The 17788-nt window shown below is 38.4% G+C and overlaps 1 protein-coding gene across 1 annotated transcript in view; it reads left to right on the forward strand.

Moving 5' to 3' along the window:
• Positions 1-2920: 2920 nt before the first annotated feature.
• The window catches only part of LOC147228077 (inactive rhomboid protein 2-like), a 30824-nt gene continuing 15956 nt past the window's right edge, over positions 2921-17788 (forward strand). Inside the window, exons 1-3 of the mRNA XM_086156275.1 lie at positions 2921-3072; positions 12549-12698; positions 14922-15064. Coding sequence (XP_086012401.1) covers positions 12561-12698; positions 14922-15064 — 281 coding nt within the window. The 5' untranslated portion in view covers positions 2921-3072; positions 12549-12560. The remainder of the gene's footprint in view (positions 3073-12548; positions 12699-14921; positions 15065-17788) is intronic.

A 17788-nucleotide genomic window follows, 5' to 3' on the forward strand; every position in this document is an offset into this window, starting at 1 on the left:
GCTGCTTTAGAAAGGGTTATATGAGGAAAGTAAAGGATGCACCCTGAGCTAAGCTGGTTAATATAGCTTATCATGTGACAGATTCTCCTTTGAATCTGAGAACTTTATTTTCTAATAAAAACAGTTTAGGTTATCAGATAAATTCCAGTCACAGATTAACTTGTTTTGGTGCTTTAAATGATCTAACTTTTAATAATCAAGTTTTTAAAATCCAAAATGCCCAAACTCCCCATTTAAAGGATTGGCTGATAAAGACTTGGAGAGAAAGAAAGACAGGGTATAGAGTAACCTTAGGCATTAGATTAATATTGTTTGGTGTGGGGACTTAAGGAAGATTGATACAACAATGAAGTATGGTGATGTAGTACCCTCTCCTCAAATAATGAGTAGATAACGAATAAAGTAGCATAACAATAAAGGGAAAAGACCTGCATTAGATTGGACTCTGGTCTTAAACATCATGTGTTTTGTCTGTTATTAGACAGCTTTTGGTGTAATATCAATATTACAGCATCACTGATTGAAAGCAAAGTGGCCAGCATGCTGGTGGTTTAAATGGACAGATGTATGTACGATAATTTGAAAGCAAACTTAAAAGAGGGTATAAGGCTGTTTTAAAGTCAAGCAAGAGCAACACAGTGTATGGTATTGAATGGTGAATTTGATGTTCCTGTGATGTAATTACACTGTAAAAGGGGAAGTTATGATGTCATAAAGGTGAAGCTGTATTTTTACACACAAATCATGAGGAAGTAAATTCTGATGTTTTGTAATAACTAACCCAGGGTATTACACCAGTAATCATAAAAATTACGGGTTGTTCAGTAAACAGTTCTCTATGGTTTGATTTATGCCCAAGTTTCTTCTTCAATGGATTTAAATTTTGATATTTTTTATTCGTACCAAGGACCAGTTGCCAATATGGATTGTGAGCCAATTTTCTTCAGTCATCAGTCCAGCTACTGCTCCTTTCACTGCTATTGATTCAACACTTTACATCAGGAAAATGCTGACTGATGCTTACTGCCATGCGGCCTTGGAAAAGAAGAAAAATAAGCGTTGAAAGAAAACAAAACTATTACAGATGGTGGGAGCTGGAGAGAAATGGAGGGACAACTGGACTAAAAGACAACCTGGAGAGCAATGAATCCTGAGGAGGAAAGAAACAAAGGTGGTAGAGATGCAACATTTTGGATAGCAATTGCTGTAAAATCTCGGCGTGGAGGAATCGCTTTCCTGATGTCATGTGACAGAAGAACAAACGAAAACATGACACATTGTAGAGATGCAAATTCGCTTGCTTCCTCCTCTGTGGTCAGTTGGAGGGGGGACGGCAGTAGGAATTCTGCTGGAAGGCTTGCCAAGCCCTTGGGGACTCTCCGAAGTAAGACAGGGGATGATGAGATAGATGAAGACCACAAACAGAGGTCACGGCCGGATCGGCCCTCAGAGCTCAGGTTTCACACAAGTGAGGAGGTAAGGCTCCGGAGCTATTATTCGGGGTGTAATGAGTCTGTTACAATGCAAGGACGGGTCACACTACCCCTCCAATAATGTTTAATTAAAGGAGAGGGGCTAAATCAGTGGTCCCCAAACTACGGCCCGGGGGGCGGATATGACCCGCTTCCACATTTTGCCCGGCCCCTGAACGATAACAGATGCATTATGATTTTTTTTTTCATTCTGGCCATATAATCATGACTTGTACATTCATAGAACATAACATTCTATTCCAACCTGTGCCTTATCTGAAACCCCTCCCTCAAAAAAAAACAAAAAAAGTCCTGGACACACTCCTGTCAAATAACACGGAATAATAGTGAAAAGATTAGATAAGAGAAAAATAGATTCAGAATAAGAATGCAAGGTATTTAATCTGGTAGGTGTATTTAAGGTTTCATAGCATGCTTGCTTTTTGGTTTTCCCAGTGAATTCGATATGAGAGAGCTGCAAACAGTTGTGTCTTTAAGAAAGTCCTTGGTCTTTTTATCTGTGGAAAAACTTGAAAAGGGTTATTTGGTTATTATTTATTTCATAAAAAGTGTTATTTATTCCATTAATAATTTTTTTTTTTCTTCCTGTCAAGATCCCATAGAGGGTTAATTTTTGGTTATGATCGTCGCATTTTTTGTTACAAACTGGCCACCAGACAGAGAAGGGAAAAGTTATTTGGCCCTCGCAGGAAAAAGTTTGGGTACCCCTGGGCTAAATAGAGACATGGTCCGGAGCAATGTTCCCTCTAAGCCGTACAACTGCGCAATTGCGCACTGCTCGCACACTCGCACAAGAAAACCGATCCAGCGCAGTGTGCGCACAGCAAAAGAATTGGATATGTTACATTTTTTTTCTGTATCACTTTGCTGTGTAACTCTGTGAGTGACAGGTGTCCAAGCCAATCATACGATACAATGCAATTACGCTACGCAGCCAATCACGACATTGATAGTACTTGCGCACGTGCTCTGCCCATACACGCTATATAACAATAATAAAAATGTGGCGGGGTTAAATGACGCTAATGCTAACGTGCTAACCCCTTCTCATGGCGAAACGAGCGGACGGCGAATATGATACGTCCACTCACTACACCAAAGTAAAAAAGAAATGCGGTTCTTGAAAGGTCTGCTCTGCAAATATGCAGCGAAGCCAGAGTAGTCAGCGTGTTTTCTGATGGAAAAATATGGACTAAATGGAAGTTATGATCCCAGGTGTGTGGCCACACTGCGTGCACATCTAATATTGCACAGTGATCCTCTGTGTGCTCAGGGAGGTTGTCTATATGGCCAGACATATGAAAATTTAGAGGGAACACTGGTCCTGAGTGGGCTGCTTTTTTGTCGACTTGAGTTTGGCCTGCCCCATGGTATAGCGTTAAGACCAGTGCTGGGCGCTGCTGCCGACAGAAGCCGAAACTCCGCCCTTCGCTCCTCAAGTGAGTCGCAATCAAGGATGTTGGAGGAGACAGAAAGAGGGAAGTAGTGACCCACGGGTGGACGACAAATCACAACAATGCCGAATGTCGCATAAATACTTCCTTCTAATGAACGATTATCCACTTTTTTCTTCCCGAAGGTGAGTGGAATGTAACTCTTAATCTCTATTGAGCCGTTAAAATGTAGGGTTGGATGATTTTTGGGTTAGCGGTCAGTTTGGGGTAGTAAAATATTATGAAAACCGCCGTCTAGACGCATGTTGATTCATGGCGTCGTCTTTTTGAGTGTAAACTTTGATTCAGAAAAACATGGAAACATAAAACGGGTAGAAAAACAATGCGTGTCTTTTCGTATCCCGGTTAGCTGAGAGCGGTAGTTTGGGCTCCACGAGTGACTGGAAGCATGTCTCGGCAAGTCCTTTGTTGCTCAAACCTCGGGGATAAAATCTCCAGCATACCATTAATGTTACTCATTTATAACCCGTTGTCTTCTCCTAACACCTCTTTCCATTTGTTTTGAGAGGAGTGAAGCATGGTGGGTGGGGTGGTGGTCTCTGAAGCCCGTGGTAAACGAGCAATGTGCGCCTCGGATTAAATAACAGTCCCGGGTTAGCAAATCTACACAGTGAATAGTTCCGAGATTACGCCGTGCATGTAAAAAAAAAATTACCCTGTTCTTTCGACGCATCTCAAAAGACTTGATTTATAATGTTAAAACATCGTCATGTTTGGCAGCATTGTCAGGAGTTGCAAGCATGAGCATTTTGTATAGGAATTTATTGTAATATAGTGTGGCTCGGTGCTACTGGACTCTGATTCTGCAGCAATAAATTGATTGAAATCAGGAAAGTTTTGTCTCCACATGTTGACTATTTTTGCAGTGTGCTGTGGTAAGCTTTCCCCGTCATGATAATTTAATCGGCAGTTATCGCCAATCAGCCCAGTTTTGGGCTTGACATATTTTTTGTGTATATACTCCTGGCAACAGGATAAATAATAGTTAAAATGAACTCGGGTCTTCATCATATCTAGACTGATTCATTGGTCATCACATTAAGACATTTGAGTAACTTGCATGCATGCCAATGCTCATAATGCAGATAATCTCAGTATATTTGCAGGCCATTCACATTGCAATTTTATTTATTCATGTAGTATTAAAAAAATTACTCTGAGTGAGACGGACATGGTTCTGTTTTTGAGATTAATTCTCTTCATTGCAGAAAGTATGAAAGTATTCATAGATTATGCAGTCCATAATATTATTGTAAAATGGTTTTCTGATACATTGACTCATGATAAACTATGCTGGTAATATTAAAAATAGTCATTACTGACTGTGTTATATCAGAGCTTGTGCAGTCGGATGGTCACAGTTAATCAATCTTAAATGGTAAAGATGTTAAAGTGAAGTCAAAATGGTTCTTTTAAAATGTCCTTTTCACTTGTCAAGCGTTATTGGCAAATTCCCCTCTTGCACTTAAACTCAGTACAGTAGCATGGAGCTAACAAATTTAAAATGTTTTCTGTCTGAGACTATTGGTTGCTGTCCAGAAGGCCGACACCCATTATTGCAGTAGACTGTAAGGATAACTGACAGTATGTTCTTATTTACAGCATCAACATGTATGGTAATGATAAAGATGAAAAGATGCATGCCATTGATAGAATATGTTGTTTTTTCTGATCACACTGACCATCTGCAAGCTTTGGGAACCAAAGCAGTCCTAACACACTTGGGAGTTGGGCTGTTTTAAGAAAGGGGCAAATATGCTATAATAATAGGAAAGTTGTGAGAAAGTTAGTGCAGAATAGAACGTTTTATTCTCTTTCTCCCAGGAACCATTTGTCTGGAGGGATACACGATCTTATTGAGCAGACATTTCTCTGACACAATGTTTTATATGGCTCATCAATACACACACACATCAGAAAAATACATTGTCGTCACCCGAGAAATCCTTTTTGCTTTGTGTATCCACAACTTTTGAATTGTCAGTTGTGGAAGGAAGCTCTTTTGTACTGTTTTAAAAAAAATCACTAACAAACAAACAATATGCTGGATTTGGAACAGGACTGTTGCTTTAGTATTTCTTTTAGTTTGCTGTTATGCAGGTTTGGGCTTGCAAATTCTTGTGAAATTGTGTCATGTTACATATTCTGTGGAAAGGGTCATGGTCAAGATCGCTTCCTTTTTTAAGCAAGATTCCTTGTCTGTGTATTCTCATAGCTTTTAAATGTTCTTCTTATTCTTTCAATATCAGCTATTCTCCTCAGGGGTCACCACAGCAAATTAATGTATTCCATCTAATGACAATCAGTGGCACTGTCTCTGAACCATACAGCATTGCTTGTCTCACTACCGTCTGTCACCACATCTTTCCTCGCAACTTGGCTGATACTCTACTGTCACAGATAGTAGAGTATCTGGCACTTCCCGCTACCCATTCCAACCTGCTTGAACGTGTTTCTTCACCTCTTTTCCAAAGTCTCCTTTGTTCTGGACTGTGGACCTAAATATTTAAAGTCTCCACCTTATGTATCTTCCTTTACCTCCTTGTAGCCTCACTGTTCCACTTGGGTCCCTTTCATTCACACGTATTCTGTCCTTCATTCCTCTCCTTTCAAGGGCATACCTCCACCTATCTCGATTTTCCTCCATCTGCTCCCTGCTCTCACTACAGATGACGATGTGATCTACGAACATGTTCCTTGGAGATTCCTGTCGAACCTCATCTGTCGGCCTGTCCATCCCCACTGCAAACAAGAGGCTCAGAGCTGACCCCTGATGTCGACCCATTTTAAATGTGTCATCATTGGTGGGAAAAGCAACGATAGATAGAGAATAATACTGTGGTGAGAAGGGAGGAAAGAGGTGCAGTTTCATTATAGTTTAGAGGCACAAAGCACCAACAAGTGAAACTCACACTGTCCTACGCATTGCATTATATTCAGGTCTTCTCGCCTGGCAACAGTCATGAGAACATGCTGCAGATTGCCTTTGAATCACCAGTAAAACATATAAGGGCATATGTCACTGCACTGCTCCTTGTCTAGAAACACTCTTGAAGGCACATAACTCCTTTCTTTCTTTCTATCTATCTATCTATCTATCTATCTATCTATCTATCTATCTATCTATCTATCTATCTATCTATCTATCTATCTATCTATCTATCTATCTATCTATCGAAATATATATATATATATATATATATATATATATATATATATAGCACTTTGCCAGTTGACTCCCTGCCAGTGTACTGAATTCCCTTTCACGTTCTATCAGGTCTTATCCAAGAGGTCTGTTTGTTAAAAAAGACTGGCTTCATGAGGAGAACGTACTTATTGCATCATGGAAGCACTGTGCTTTTTATAGTGGTTCTTTTCTACTGTGTGTACTACCTCTGTTCTTGAGGTTGATGCAGTGAGTTTTGAGCGCAGTACATTTTTGCATATTTAATAAATGTGATGGTCTCCCTAAATCATGTTCTGCAATGCAAACATTTGTAAACATCAGGTTGCACCTAACAGTTTAAACAAACTGACACATGCGCAGTAACACATGATGTAATAATTCCGTTCCCTGTCAATATTTGTTGGATCTTGTTTATGACACTTGGTGATGAAGCAAGTCAGTTTTCTTTACCTGATTTAAGATATCTTAGAAAGCTATTTCTGTTGAATACAAAAACAATGTAAGACGATTGTTCATTTTTCATATTGACCAATGCCTTGCCTTGCTTATTTTTGAAGCAAGTTAAATTTTTGTATATTTTACTGAAATTTTTATTTTTAAATATTAACTGAAATTTAAGAATGACAAATGCTACACAAAACATCCACTTATCTCGTGTCACTATCATACACTTTGATACATTCACGGACTATATTAACCTTCATAATAATAAGGATGTCCTGCAAACCTCCATGTTCATTTGTGTTATTTCAGGAGAGCTAATTTGTATCTTGTGTGGACAAATGACAGATCCTGTAGTTTTGCAATATAGATCATGACATAGAATAGAATTTCACCAGTGTTTTCTCATTTTCCATTGTATTTTAGAGTGGCAAATTTCCCGGCTCGTATCTTTGGCAAATTACCACTCTTCTCTTTGTAGCTATATCCCAAGTGGTTTTGTAGTGCTATGTAATCAACTTGGGTTCTAATTCTTTGATTTGTTAATGCTCACTGTGTCACCTATGACTCATAGGAGGCCTGGAAATTTACCAACGTGTGACTGTTTTACTGTACTAACTGATTAATCGTAAAATGTTCCTCAATTCTTGAGCAGAAAAGTTTGGTGACGTGACAGGTTAAAAATCTTGGGACAGTTGTTCTCTGTGTTGGTGACGATTATATTGCAGCATACCTGCCTATTGAAGCCTGCTTCTTGCACAGATAACTGCTATTTTTTGGTTTAAATTACGATGCCCCTGTGTCCACATATCGAACTAGAGCAGATTCAAACATAAAGCCTCTGGAAATCATGTCATTTGCTTTAAACTATTATTTCTCTTTTCCATAATTCTGTGGTTAATTACAGGACACTTTAGTGGATTCTGTAGTTATTTACTAAACTATAGCTTGCTCTAGTTGGAGACACAGATGCCTTGAATGTCAACGAAGGAAAGGTGTTCATTGTCTTTTCACAAAAAGAGAAAGGTTTTTGCCAATAAGTGCTACCACTTTTTAGGCAGTTTAACGCATAAGTGAAAGTGCTTAGTTACTTTCAAAAGAAGTCAAGATTTATTTTTACATAATTTTTATGATTGTGAGGCTGTAACTTTGCCCAAAGCCCCTAATAATATCATGTTAAAATACAGTGTAGTGTAAAAAGACTAGTCACTGTTTTACACAATCATGACTCTCAGTGTAATGTGTCTGAAGATTAAAAGTTAACTATAACCTTAGTTAAGTCATTAAAGCCTATTTGGCGTGTTTGCCAGGCCCTACCAATATTGAAACTTAAGTGACTGTGCTTTTAGCTTGTCCAAGTACAGGGTGTTAGCCAATATGCAGTGTTACAGAAAGTGAAACAAGATATCTGAACTGCACTCATCTCAGTTATGTTAAGGATTTGCCCTTAGTATATTTGCAACCTGTTTTTCTGTTGGTCTGAATGAATGATGCCAGTCCTGCCTAGGGGGATTTCTAATCCTGCTTTGAACATTGGAGAAATGGGAATTCACATAAACAAACACATTTACACACTCTCAGGAAAGGTATTTCCCGCAAGGAAGAGGCTGAGCCATGGTGACAAATCCCCTGAGGAATAATTTATCCTCCAAGAGGTGGACATGGCTAAAGCACACAGCCAGTTCATTCTATTGACGGCATAATGTGCCGTATGTTCAAGGTAATCAACAACAAAAATGTCAGAGCATGAAGACTAGCATATTCACTGAAATTGCATCTAATGGTGACAATATTAAGGGTGATGTCACTCTATTATGTCATCCTTGCTTGAATGTTGGACAGTGTGGGATGTGTGACAACTGTAAGTGACCTGCTCATGTTCCCAAGAAAAATTCTCACTGAATTTGATCTGTGTGGCTTGTAAAGATGTATACAGATCAGAAATCTATAATCATTCAACACTCAGTTATTCTACTGCCCAATTATAGACAAAGATCATGAAAATTGTATATTAAGCGAAGTATGCTGTTTTTTAATTCATAAAATGTCACTTTATTGTCATGTGCAAAACCATGTGTCCATTAACTAAATCAGCATGTTACATTAGCTTAACAAGACATAGTTTTATTCAAATTTGTACCATCTTAAGACATAAATACATTCATTCAATACAAGACGCTTTCATTAACTTCATTTCAGTTGTTATATACCCATTGAAAACATTTGCTGACCTCATGATATCATGCCAGAATATTTTTTGTGCAAATGATCATCGGTTTAGTTGATACATTCAACTGAACTAATGATATGTCTGTCAAATGAACATCAACCGGAAAGACCTTTCTAGCTCTCAAGATCATTTAAAATTACCTTAATGTTAGTGTTACAGGCCTGTATTAACATTAATACAGTAAATTGGTGTGGCTTTTCAGGTGTTAGAACAGCCAGAAATGTAAGCAACAACCATAAAAGCAACTCATGCTGTAATGGCTACCCTTCCCACATATTCTGCTGTAGTGTCAGTTTCATCAGAATTGGAAGCTATTTCTTCTCCTTTTTTACAGAATAGAAAGTAGCAGCTCTAATAAATAACTTTTTTTTTTTTTTTTCTTTTGATGCTGCAGCGGTTAGCGCTTTGACCTCACAGCACGAAGGGCCCCTTTTTAGTCCCCACAGGGTGCCTTTTTTCTGTGTGGTGTTTGCAAGTTCTCCACATAGGTTTCCTCCCACAGTATAGAAAACAAAAATGTAAAAAGATTGTGAAAACTGCCCTTACATGTGAATGAGAGTGAATTGTTGTTTGTATCTATATGTGGCCTTGTGAGTGATTGGAAACCCGTCCAGGGAGTACCCTGCCTCTTGCCCAGTGACAGCTGGGATACGTTCCAGCATCCCCAGCGAGCTTAAGTGTAGGATGAACGGTAGATGATGGATGGATGGATGACGGCTAATTTCAGTTTTATTGTCGCTAAACATTCCAAAATGAAATATGCCTCAATCTTTAAATTTGTCTGACATGTTCATATCAATAGAATGGCAAGTGCATGAGATTTATACAACATTCCACAGGGTCAATATTATTCAACATTTTTACTTTGGGCAATTCAAGTAAATTTTGCTCGCAATGTTATTCTTGTTTGATGAATATACTATACATTGGTATTTGGGGGTGGCCTGATGCAGGAGGTAGAGCAATCATCTTTGGAACTGAACATTCCTGGTTCAATTCCCGGCTCCTACTGTGTCGAAGTGTTGTTGAGCAGGACACTAAACCCATAACTGCTCCTCTAGTGCTGGTAGATGGCAGCCTACTGCTCATGGTTCATCCATAATGGGTAAATTGCACAGAAAGAATTTCCCCATGGGGATTAATAAAGGATAAAAAAAAAAATTCCCCCAAGCTCTAGGTTATTCATCAATATATGCCTTTTTTGTTACTTATAGGGGATACAAACTGTGTTTTTTTTTTTTTTTCTTTGTTTTGGTTCCAAAGAACTGCCTGTCTTCATTGATAGACTGAGGTCGGCTACAGTCTCTGCAGTCTTGAGCACTCTATCCATTAGTGAAAAGCTGTGTTATTTCATTATCCGTGCATGCGCGCGTGTGTGTGTGTGTGTGTGTGTATGTGTGTGTAAGCATATGACTGTGTGCTAGGGTGGGTGGAGATGGGGGGTTGTTACCTGCTCTTCCATGAAACCACAGCCTAGATTGCGAATAACCGCTTTTGTGTCTCATGGGGTCTAAATCAGGCTTTCAGCCCGAGCTTGAAATATTTATCACGATTAATTAAAACATAAGTGGCTGATTTGAAATATACACCTCTATTAGCATCAGAGAATCCAAAATGTTTGGGGTGGGGTCAGCTTCAGTGAAATAGACAATATGTGAGACTCTCTTGTGAAATCTTGGCTATCGACTCTGCTGGTATCAGATTTCCTCCCCCTGCTGCTCCTGCCACAGACAGCCAAGGTCCCGCATTGATTTTATGAACCACAACTCAGTAGCAGCTTCAATGCTCTTTATGCCAAAATTATATAATGGATTTGTTGTCTAAGGCATGTGACACTACAGCTATTTTTCCTGCAGTACCTTTGATTTCTCCAGAAATACAAAGAGTACATCTACAAGACACTCTTGGACCAGGAATAGACTGGATGGATGTGTTATTGTTGACTGATATGTAAACTTTGGAAGACTACAGCATGTAAGCCAGTCAATTTTAATTCCAGAGACTAGTTATAACTAAGGGGTTACAGATTACATCTACTCTAATGTGAAGATTGTGTGCATTATGGTGGGCAGTGTTTTTTTAGTTCTGATTTTTCTTTGCATCAGTATAATCAGATTTCACTTGAAGAATTAACCATCATGTATCCTGGCTCACTATGTTAGGAAAACACGTGGATAAGAAAAGTAAACTTGTAGAAATGACATGCTCTTTATATTCCACTAGTACTAGTACAGTTTTTATTTATAACTTAACTTATAACTCACCTGAAAGATGATTGCCACCTTCTTGATAACTATTAACTGATCTAATTTTAAGATCTTAGTATCAGTTACTTTTTAATTGAAGACTAAAATAGTGATTAGAATTGATTTTCATTGAAAATAGTTAGCTGGTAAATTAATTCATTCATTCATAATGCCATTGATTACTTCATTCCTTGGAGAATGGTATTTTTGGATGGGCTTTGGGCAGCTATTTAATGGTTGTGTAGATTATCACATTTCAAATGGGACTGTTATTTACTGTAGTTATCTTAGATACATTTTACAAATCACTGTGTGGAGCAGTCTTCAAGGATGGTAATTTATGTCTTGTTGCCAAGAAAAGATTTTAACAAAAAATATTAACCATGCCTGGGTTGACTGAGAACCTCCATAGAGGCACCATTCTGTTGTTTCAGTCAATTATATTCTAAATATCATTCTATGACTTTGCATTCTCTCATATTGATTTAGCAAATTCCTGTTAGCGTGGTCATTAGAAGTATCTGATCCCTGATCTGTTAAACGTTTTACTATCTGTTGATGTAATTGTATTATTGTAACTTGTATCACTGGCAGAAAGTTAGTTTCATACACTATTAGCCTTTGCAATTGGGAAAAAAAACATTGAACAAATAAATATTTTGAGAGTCTGAGGCATTAACTCCCTTTCCTTCTTTGACTGTCTGTTTTTAGACAAGTTCTCAATTAAATTAATGAGTCAAGCAAAGGTTAGAAGTATCTATTTAATATGACAGTATTTTCTAAAGTGTAAATTAATGCAGCAGCTTTAATGGATCACTTATGAAATTGCCTAAAATGGAAGTTGCCAATGTCGTTAAGTACACTGACCTGGAGGAGAGCCAATGTCTGCTGCAGTTAATCCAGCTGGCTGTTTGTTTGAAAAGATTCATGGTGTCCAATTTAAATGATTGTTTGTTTATGCATAGACAAGGTATGTGTGCGTGCGTGCGTGTGTGTGCGTGTGCGTGTGTGTGTGGAGTGGATTACAAGTTAAAAGTAAATTGTGTAATATTTTATTTTTGCAATGGATTGTCGGCCCGCATTTCAAATGAATAAAGTCAAACAAAACACAGCTTTATGGTATCTCTGTTGCTCATTATTGAGATTTTACTACCCACAAGTTCTAACCTGTACATGTATTCCTCTTAAGCTTACCTGAAGGCAAAAGGTTCAGGGTACTCAACATTATGCAATTACTTTGGTATAAACCCCTATGCACGAACAATTTGTAAAAAGAGTGGTGGTTCTAGACTTATGTTATAGATTACGTATTTAATTTTCTAATCAGTGTCTGTGTGATAATAAATGAACCTGTTGTGTAAAGAAAATTATTTTTGTTCAGAAATAGGTGTTTTTATGATTTCAACTAGAATGTGGTTGAGGAAGGCCTGATAACTTTTCAGGTGAAATTGCATTGTCAAGTGTTTTTAAGGCTCATGCATAATATTTCATCTTTAGAATTCTGGCAGGATGTCATCACAGGAGAAGGAGGAACCACCTCCTAAGGAGGGCCAAAAAGATAGCCGTTTAAAGAGCAAGAAACCACCCAGCCTCGTAATAGCAATACCTCCACCTGAAGAAATGATGTCCCGTGAGCCCGCAAAACAGGTATGTTGACATTTTTGACCTTTAGCTGCTCTCCCCTGCTATGGTACACAGTGTCCAGGAAAATTTGAATACATTTACCAGTTTTCAAGCTGCAGAAAACACACCCAAAACACAACTGACCACGCCATAGTACTCTCCTGCTCACACCTCACTGAAAATGAATTGTGAGATGCATAAGTGGCTTCTCTTAAACAATGGTGTGTTATACTAGTAAGAAAATGAGCTGTACAAAAGAGAGAGGGCACTACTAGTATCAGGTGTTCAGATTAAACACATTAAACAACAAAGTATGGAGTATCTAAAGCCCTATTTACTTTAGCCCTATCTAAAGTATCTATTTAAGAGATTTAAAATTATTATTTCATACCTAACGGGAATAAAGATACCATAATTGACACCAAATTTCACTGAAATTATCAGTATTTATCAATGAATGTCTAATACTAAAATGAAAGTGCACTTATTTTTGCATTTGTGCTATTCTAGATTCTGTTAGAAACCTGAACAACAAGAGGACTTGATCATTTATTTTATTACTCGCCAAAGAGCACAGCCAGCATCAAGGAGAAATTTTTTTGTCTGTAAAACCATCTTTTAGTTTGAGCCCAGGACCAGTTCTTACATTTACCGTCTTTGAAGAAATCAATGAAAGATAAACCAAAATAGAATTGAAGCTAAAGTAATATTCATACTTCTTTAATTCTGCTAGCTTTTGTCAAGAGGAAGTACTGAAACAGTTATCCCACTGATATATTTCATAGCAAGGTTAGATGTTTCCCAATTTTGATTTATAAAATTGTTGTCGTAAGACACGGCACAAATCAAAAGAAATGAGTAGTAAATAACTAAACGTAATTTCGTAGCTAAAAAAAGTATTTGGTATGTGGCTCTAAATTGCTTGAAATGGACTTAACCTGTGGGACACGAGGTTACACAAATGGGCATAAAAACAGTCATAGCAGCACTTTAAAAGATGCGTGGCACAATGCCTAAATTTCCACTTTCTAGGAAGAATGTTGCTGGTGTGTTTCCAGCAGGAATTTATGTGTGAAGCTTGCTTGTTCTCTCCATGTCTGCTTGTCTCCCCCCCCCCCAACAACATAGAGGAGGTTGTTAAGAGACCCCAAATTGTTCTTCGTCTCTATATGTGGCCCTGCGATTGACTGTTGACTGGTCCAGGGTGTACCCTGCCTCTCATCCACTGACAATTGGGATAATTTCCAGCACCCCTGTGCCCCTTAGTGCAGGACAGTTGTATAAATAATGGATGGCATTAAAAAAAAACCTTAACAATTTATCTGAATTATGCAACCAAGTTTCTATTGATATTCTTGAACACCCTTGCAAGACTTAAATCAGGGTCACTTGCTTTTGTTTCTGTGCTTGGTGGACAGCAACCATAAGGAGGTGCAGTGACTACTAACTACTAAAGTTTGACTTAACACACAAGATGATATAAACCAAACTATGCTTTATTTTCTCTTAAACATTCAAGCTGTTTTAAAATTAGTTCATGAGGTTATATGCTCTCCCTCTCTTCCATTGTGTTGAATGTTATTGGCCAGACACAGTGGCATGCTCTCCAGACAGCTGTCTTGGAGTATATGGGCACAAGGCCATATTTTCCCCCAATGTAGGCCTCAGAACTTATAAAGTCCAAATGCTCTAGATGCCAGCTGACTAGATTAACTGGAGCTCTAGCTAGCTCTATCTAAGTCACTTATAAAACAGAAGTTAATCTCATCGTAACCTGGAGTTAATGCTGAAACAAAGTTATTTGGTCTTAAAAAAGTTTATTCTTGTCTTTCAGTGGTATTGTTTAGTATCATTAAAGCTTCAGGGTAGAATGAGGGGACATAAAATCCTCTCCTTTTATATGTGTATAAATTCTTTTAGTTGTCATTCTGATTCATTTGTTTTTTTTTGTATTTATGGTTGTAGACTTAATTCTGTCTATCCCTGCATGTTTGTCATGTAGATATTACTTTTTTGTCTTGATAAACTAAAATTTACCCCTAAAAATCTTAATGAGCATGTTTGGTTGTAGGCATTACACATTTTGCTGTAAAAAAAAAAAAAAACAATTTATTGAATTTGATATACATACCTTTCCATTATAAAGAATAAATGTGTGACAAGCATCTGCCATCAGCATTTTGTAACATATTTTCTGCTATTAACAAACTGCTATTATTTCTGCGTTCTCTCTTCTGGTCTGACCAGTCCCTTCGGCCATCTCTGAAAAAAAGTGTGAGCGGCCAGCCAACCAGTTCTGTGTCAGAGAGCATCAGTGGAGCCTGTGATGAAGCACAAGAGAGACGGGCAAAGTTTGGAAGACAAACATCACTCTCACAAAGCATTCGCAAGTAAGACAACATGTTCATAGGCAACTGTGCCACCTAGCCATAGGTTTTTTTTCAAGTTAAAGTTTTCGATGGAAACCTCAAGTAAACAATCAAAAACCTGTCAAACCCAGTGAGGTAAACAAAAGCCTGTGCTTTCTCCTCATAGTATTGCATAAGAGCTTGAAGGGAAATAACCCTCCTTACATCCTTTTAATTAACAGCTGTGATGAAGTGTCCTGTAGGTTTCACAGAGGAGTTCAAGATGGATGGGGTACTACATTATGGATCAGCTCTGAGTCCCTTGTTTGCAGTGGGGATGGACAGGCTGACAGATGAGGTTCAACAAGAATCTCCATGGACTTTGATATTTGCAGATGACATTGTTATCTGTAGCGAGAGCAAGCAGCAGGTGGAGGGAAATATGTGAGGTGAAGGTATGCCTTTGAAAGGAGAGTAATAGTAAAGGTTAGCTGCTATATATATATATATATATGTGCTAAATAAATGCTACAGTAGTGGCTGGGGTTGCGTTATGCATCCACTAAATGGACCTGGGCTAAAGGGAATGTCAACAAAACAGTCAGATAAGTCAGTCAAACTTTAGTAATAGAATACAAACCAACGCTCTGACGACTCTGTTCACTCCCAAAACAAGTTAGTGCATTCACAAAACGGTACCGTATGTACCAGTAGCTCTGACCGGTATTTGCGCTGCCTTCGTTGAAAACAATATATTTCCAACTCCATTTGTCGCGGTTCAAAACATTTCATAAAACGAAAGCACCAAGAAGGACCACCTCTAAATTCAGTAATGTTAAGTTTGTAAGCTCACGCTGTTGCCTTCATTTGAACAGTGACTGTAGAGACACTTCTACTTGCTGCTCTCTGTTCAACAACCCAACCTCTTAACTGTAGCCATCTCGCTTTGTTTTCTCGGAAACTGTGTTTAGTCTTCTTTACGTGGCGCAGGTCATCTTGTTGCTTCCTCCACTTCTGCACCATTGATTCGTTAATGTTGACTTCTGACGCTGCTGCTCTTTTCCCATGTTCTACTGCGTGACTGATAGCCTTGAGTTTAAACTCTGTGTCGTAAGCGTGTCTCTTGAAAGGAGCTGTTTTGGGGTCCTCACGCACACACACACGCACACACACACGCGCGGGAATGAAAATTCATGCTTTGCGCAGTCATATATCCCAGCATGCACCGCGTTACTTCTTCTACGGGAGAAAAAGGAGTCGGCGGCTGCTTTCCGTAGTTGTGAGACCTCTTGCAGCTCAATCTTGATCCATATATAAGGCGCGCCAGATTATAAGGCGCACTGTCAGTTTTTGAGAAAATTAAAGACTTTTAGGTGCACCTCATAGTGCGGAAAATACGGTATATTGAGGAAAAGACAGGAAGCAGTAGAGATGAAATATGTTGAGGTTCTTTTTGGGAGTGACATGGATGAATAGGATCAGGAATGAGTCCATCAGAGGGACGGTACATGTTCGATGTTTTGGAGATTAGGTCAACAAGGCCAGACTGAGATTGTTTAGACATGTACCAAAGGGGGATAGTGAATTAATTGTTAAAAAGATGGTGACGTTGGAACTTCCAGGCAGGAGGCCAATAGGAAGACTAAAGAGAGATTTATGGATGTAGCTAAAGAGGACATAAAGTTAGAGTTTAGTTTAGTTTAGTTTAAAAAGTTTATTAGGACAGTGTACAATTTCATTAAGCACAGAGGCAGAGATGTTTGTACCAGATTGTAGCTCATAGCTAATTTCCATCTGTAGTCCTGGGGAGACAATACAAATATAAAACTGTACAAATAGACAATATATATAAAATATACAAATAGGCAATAAAAATAACTATACAATATGTAAACAATAAAATAAGTAAAACCCAAGTTGAAAGTGATATTGTTGTGATATTATTAGTTTGGTCATCTTGGGGCCATCAGACGTTACCAGAAGATGTTACCAGAAGGGTAACATCTGATGGTGAAATACCCGTCTGGTATTGTTAGTGTGAGCATGTTTGGTGCTCCAGAATCCAATTTTTAACGGCCCATGCAAAGGTGTAAAAATCAGTCATGTTCTTTAGATTGTCTGGAAGCCCACTCCATTCTTTGATGGCTTTATAGCGAAAGGCAGATTGAGAAATGGCAGACTTTCTTTTAGGAACATTGCAGTCTCCTCTCGACACCGATCTTAACACACGACTTGTGAGTTTGGAGCGAGGCTTGATATAGGTCTTAAGAGGAGATGGGGCAGCGTTATGTAAGATTTTGTGGACCAGACGGATATCAGAGTACCTGATCAAGTTGTCGAAACTTAATATTTCATATTTTCCCAAGATATGGCTATGATGGTAGCGCCTTGGCTTTTTATCGAGAACTTTCAGGGCTTGATTATGTAAAGATCTCAGAGATTTTAGAGCAGTTAGGTTAGCCTGAGACCAGGATGATATGCAATATGAAATATGGGATATGATCATGGCATCAAAGCAGTTAAAATTCAAGGCATTACAGGTCTTTTAAGTATGATTTTTAAAACTAAGTGAAGGGTCCAATATGACACCTAGATATTTGACCTCTTTAGCGTTTTTGATCATACAATTATTCACGTGAATATTTGGGAAGACATTTTGAGTTTTTTTGTTTGAGAAATACATTGTGACCGTTTTCTCAGTGTTCAGTGCAAGGCAAGAGATGTTGAGCCACTCTCGTGCATTTGCCATTGTGATGGATAGTTTGG

This window comes from Fistularia commersonii, chromosome 12 (genome assembly GCF_037954325.1).
Source record: "Fistularia commersonii isolate RoL2024-O1a breed Wild chromosome 12, RoL_Fcom_v1.0, whole genome shotgun sequence".
In the NCBI taxonomy this organism is placed as follows: Eukaryota; Metazoa; Chordata; class Actinopteri; order Syngnathiformes; family Fistulariidae; genus Fistularia; species Fistularia commersonii.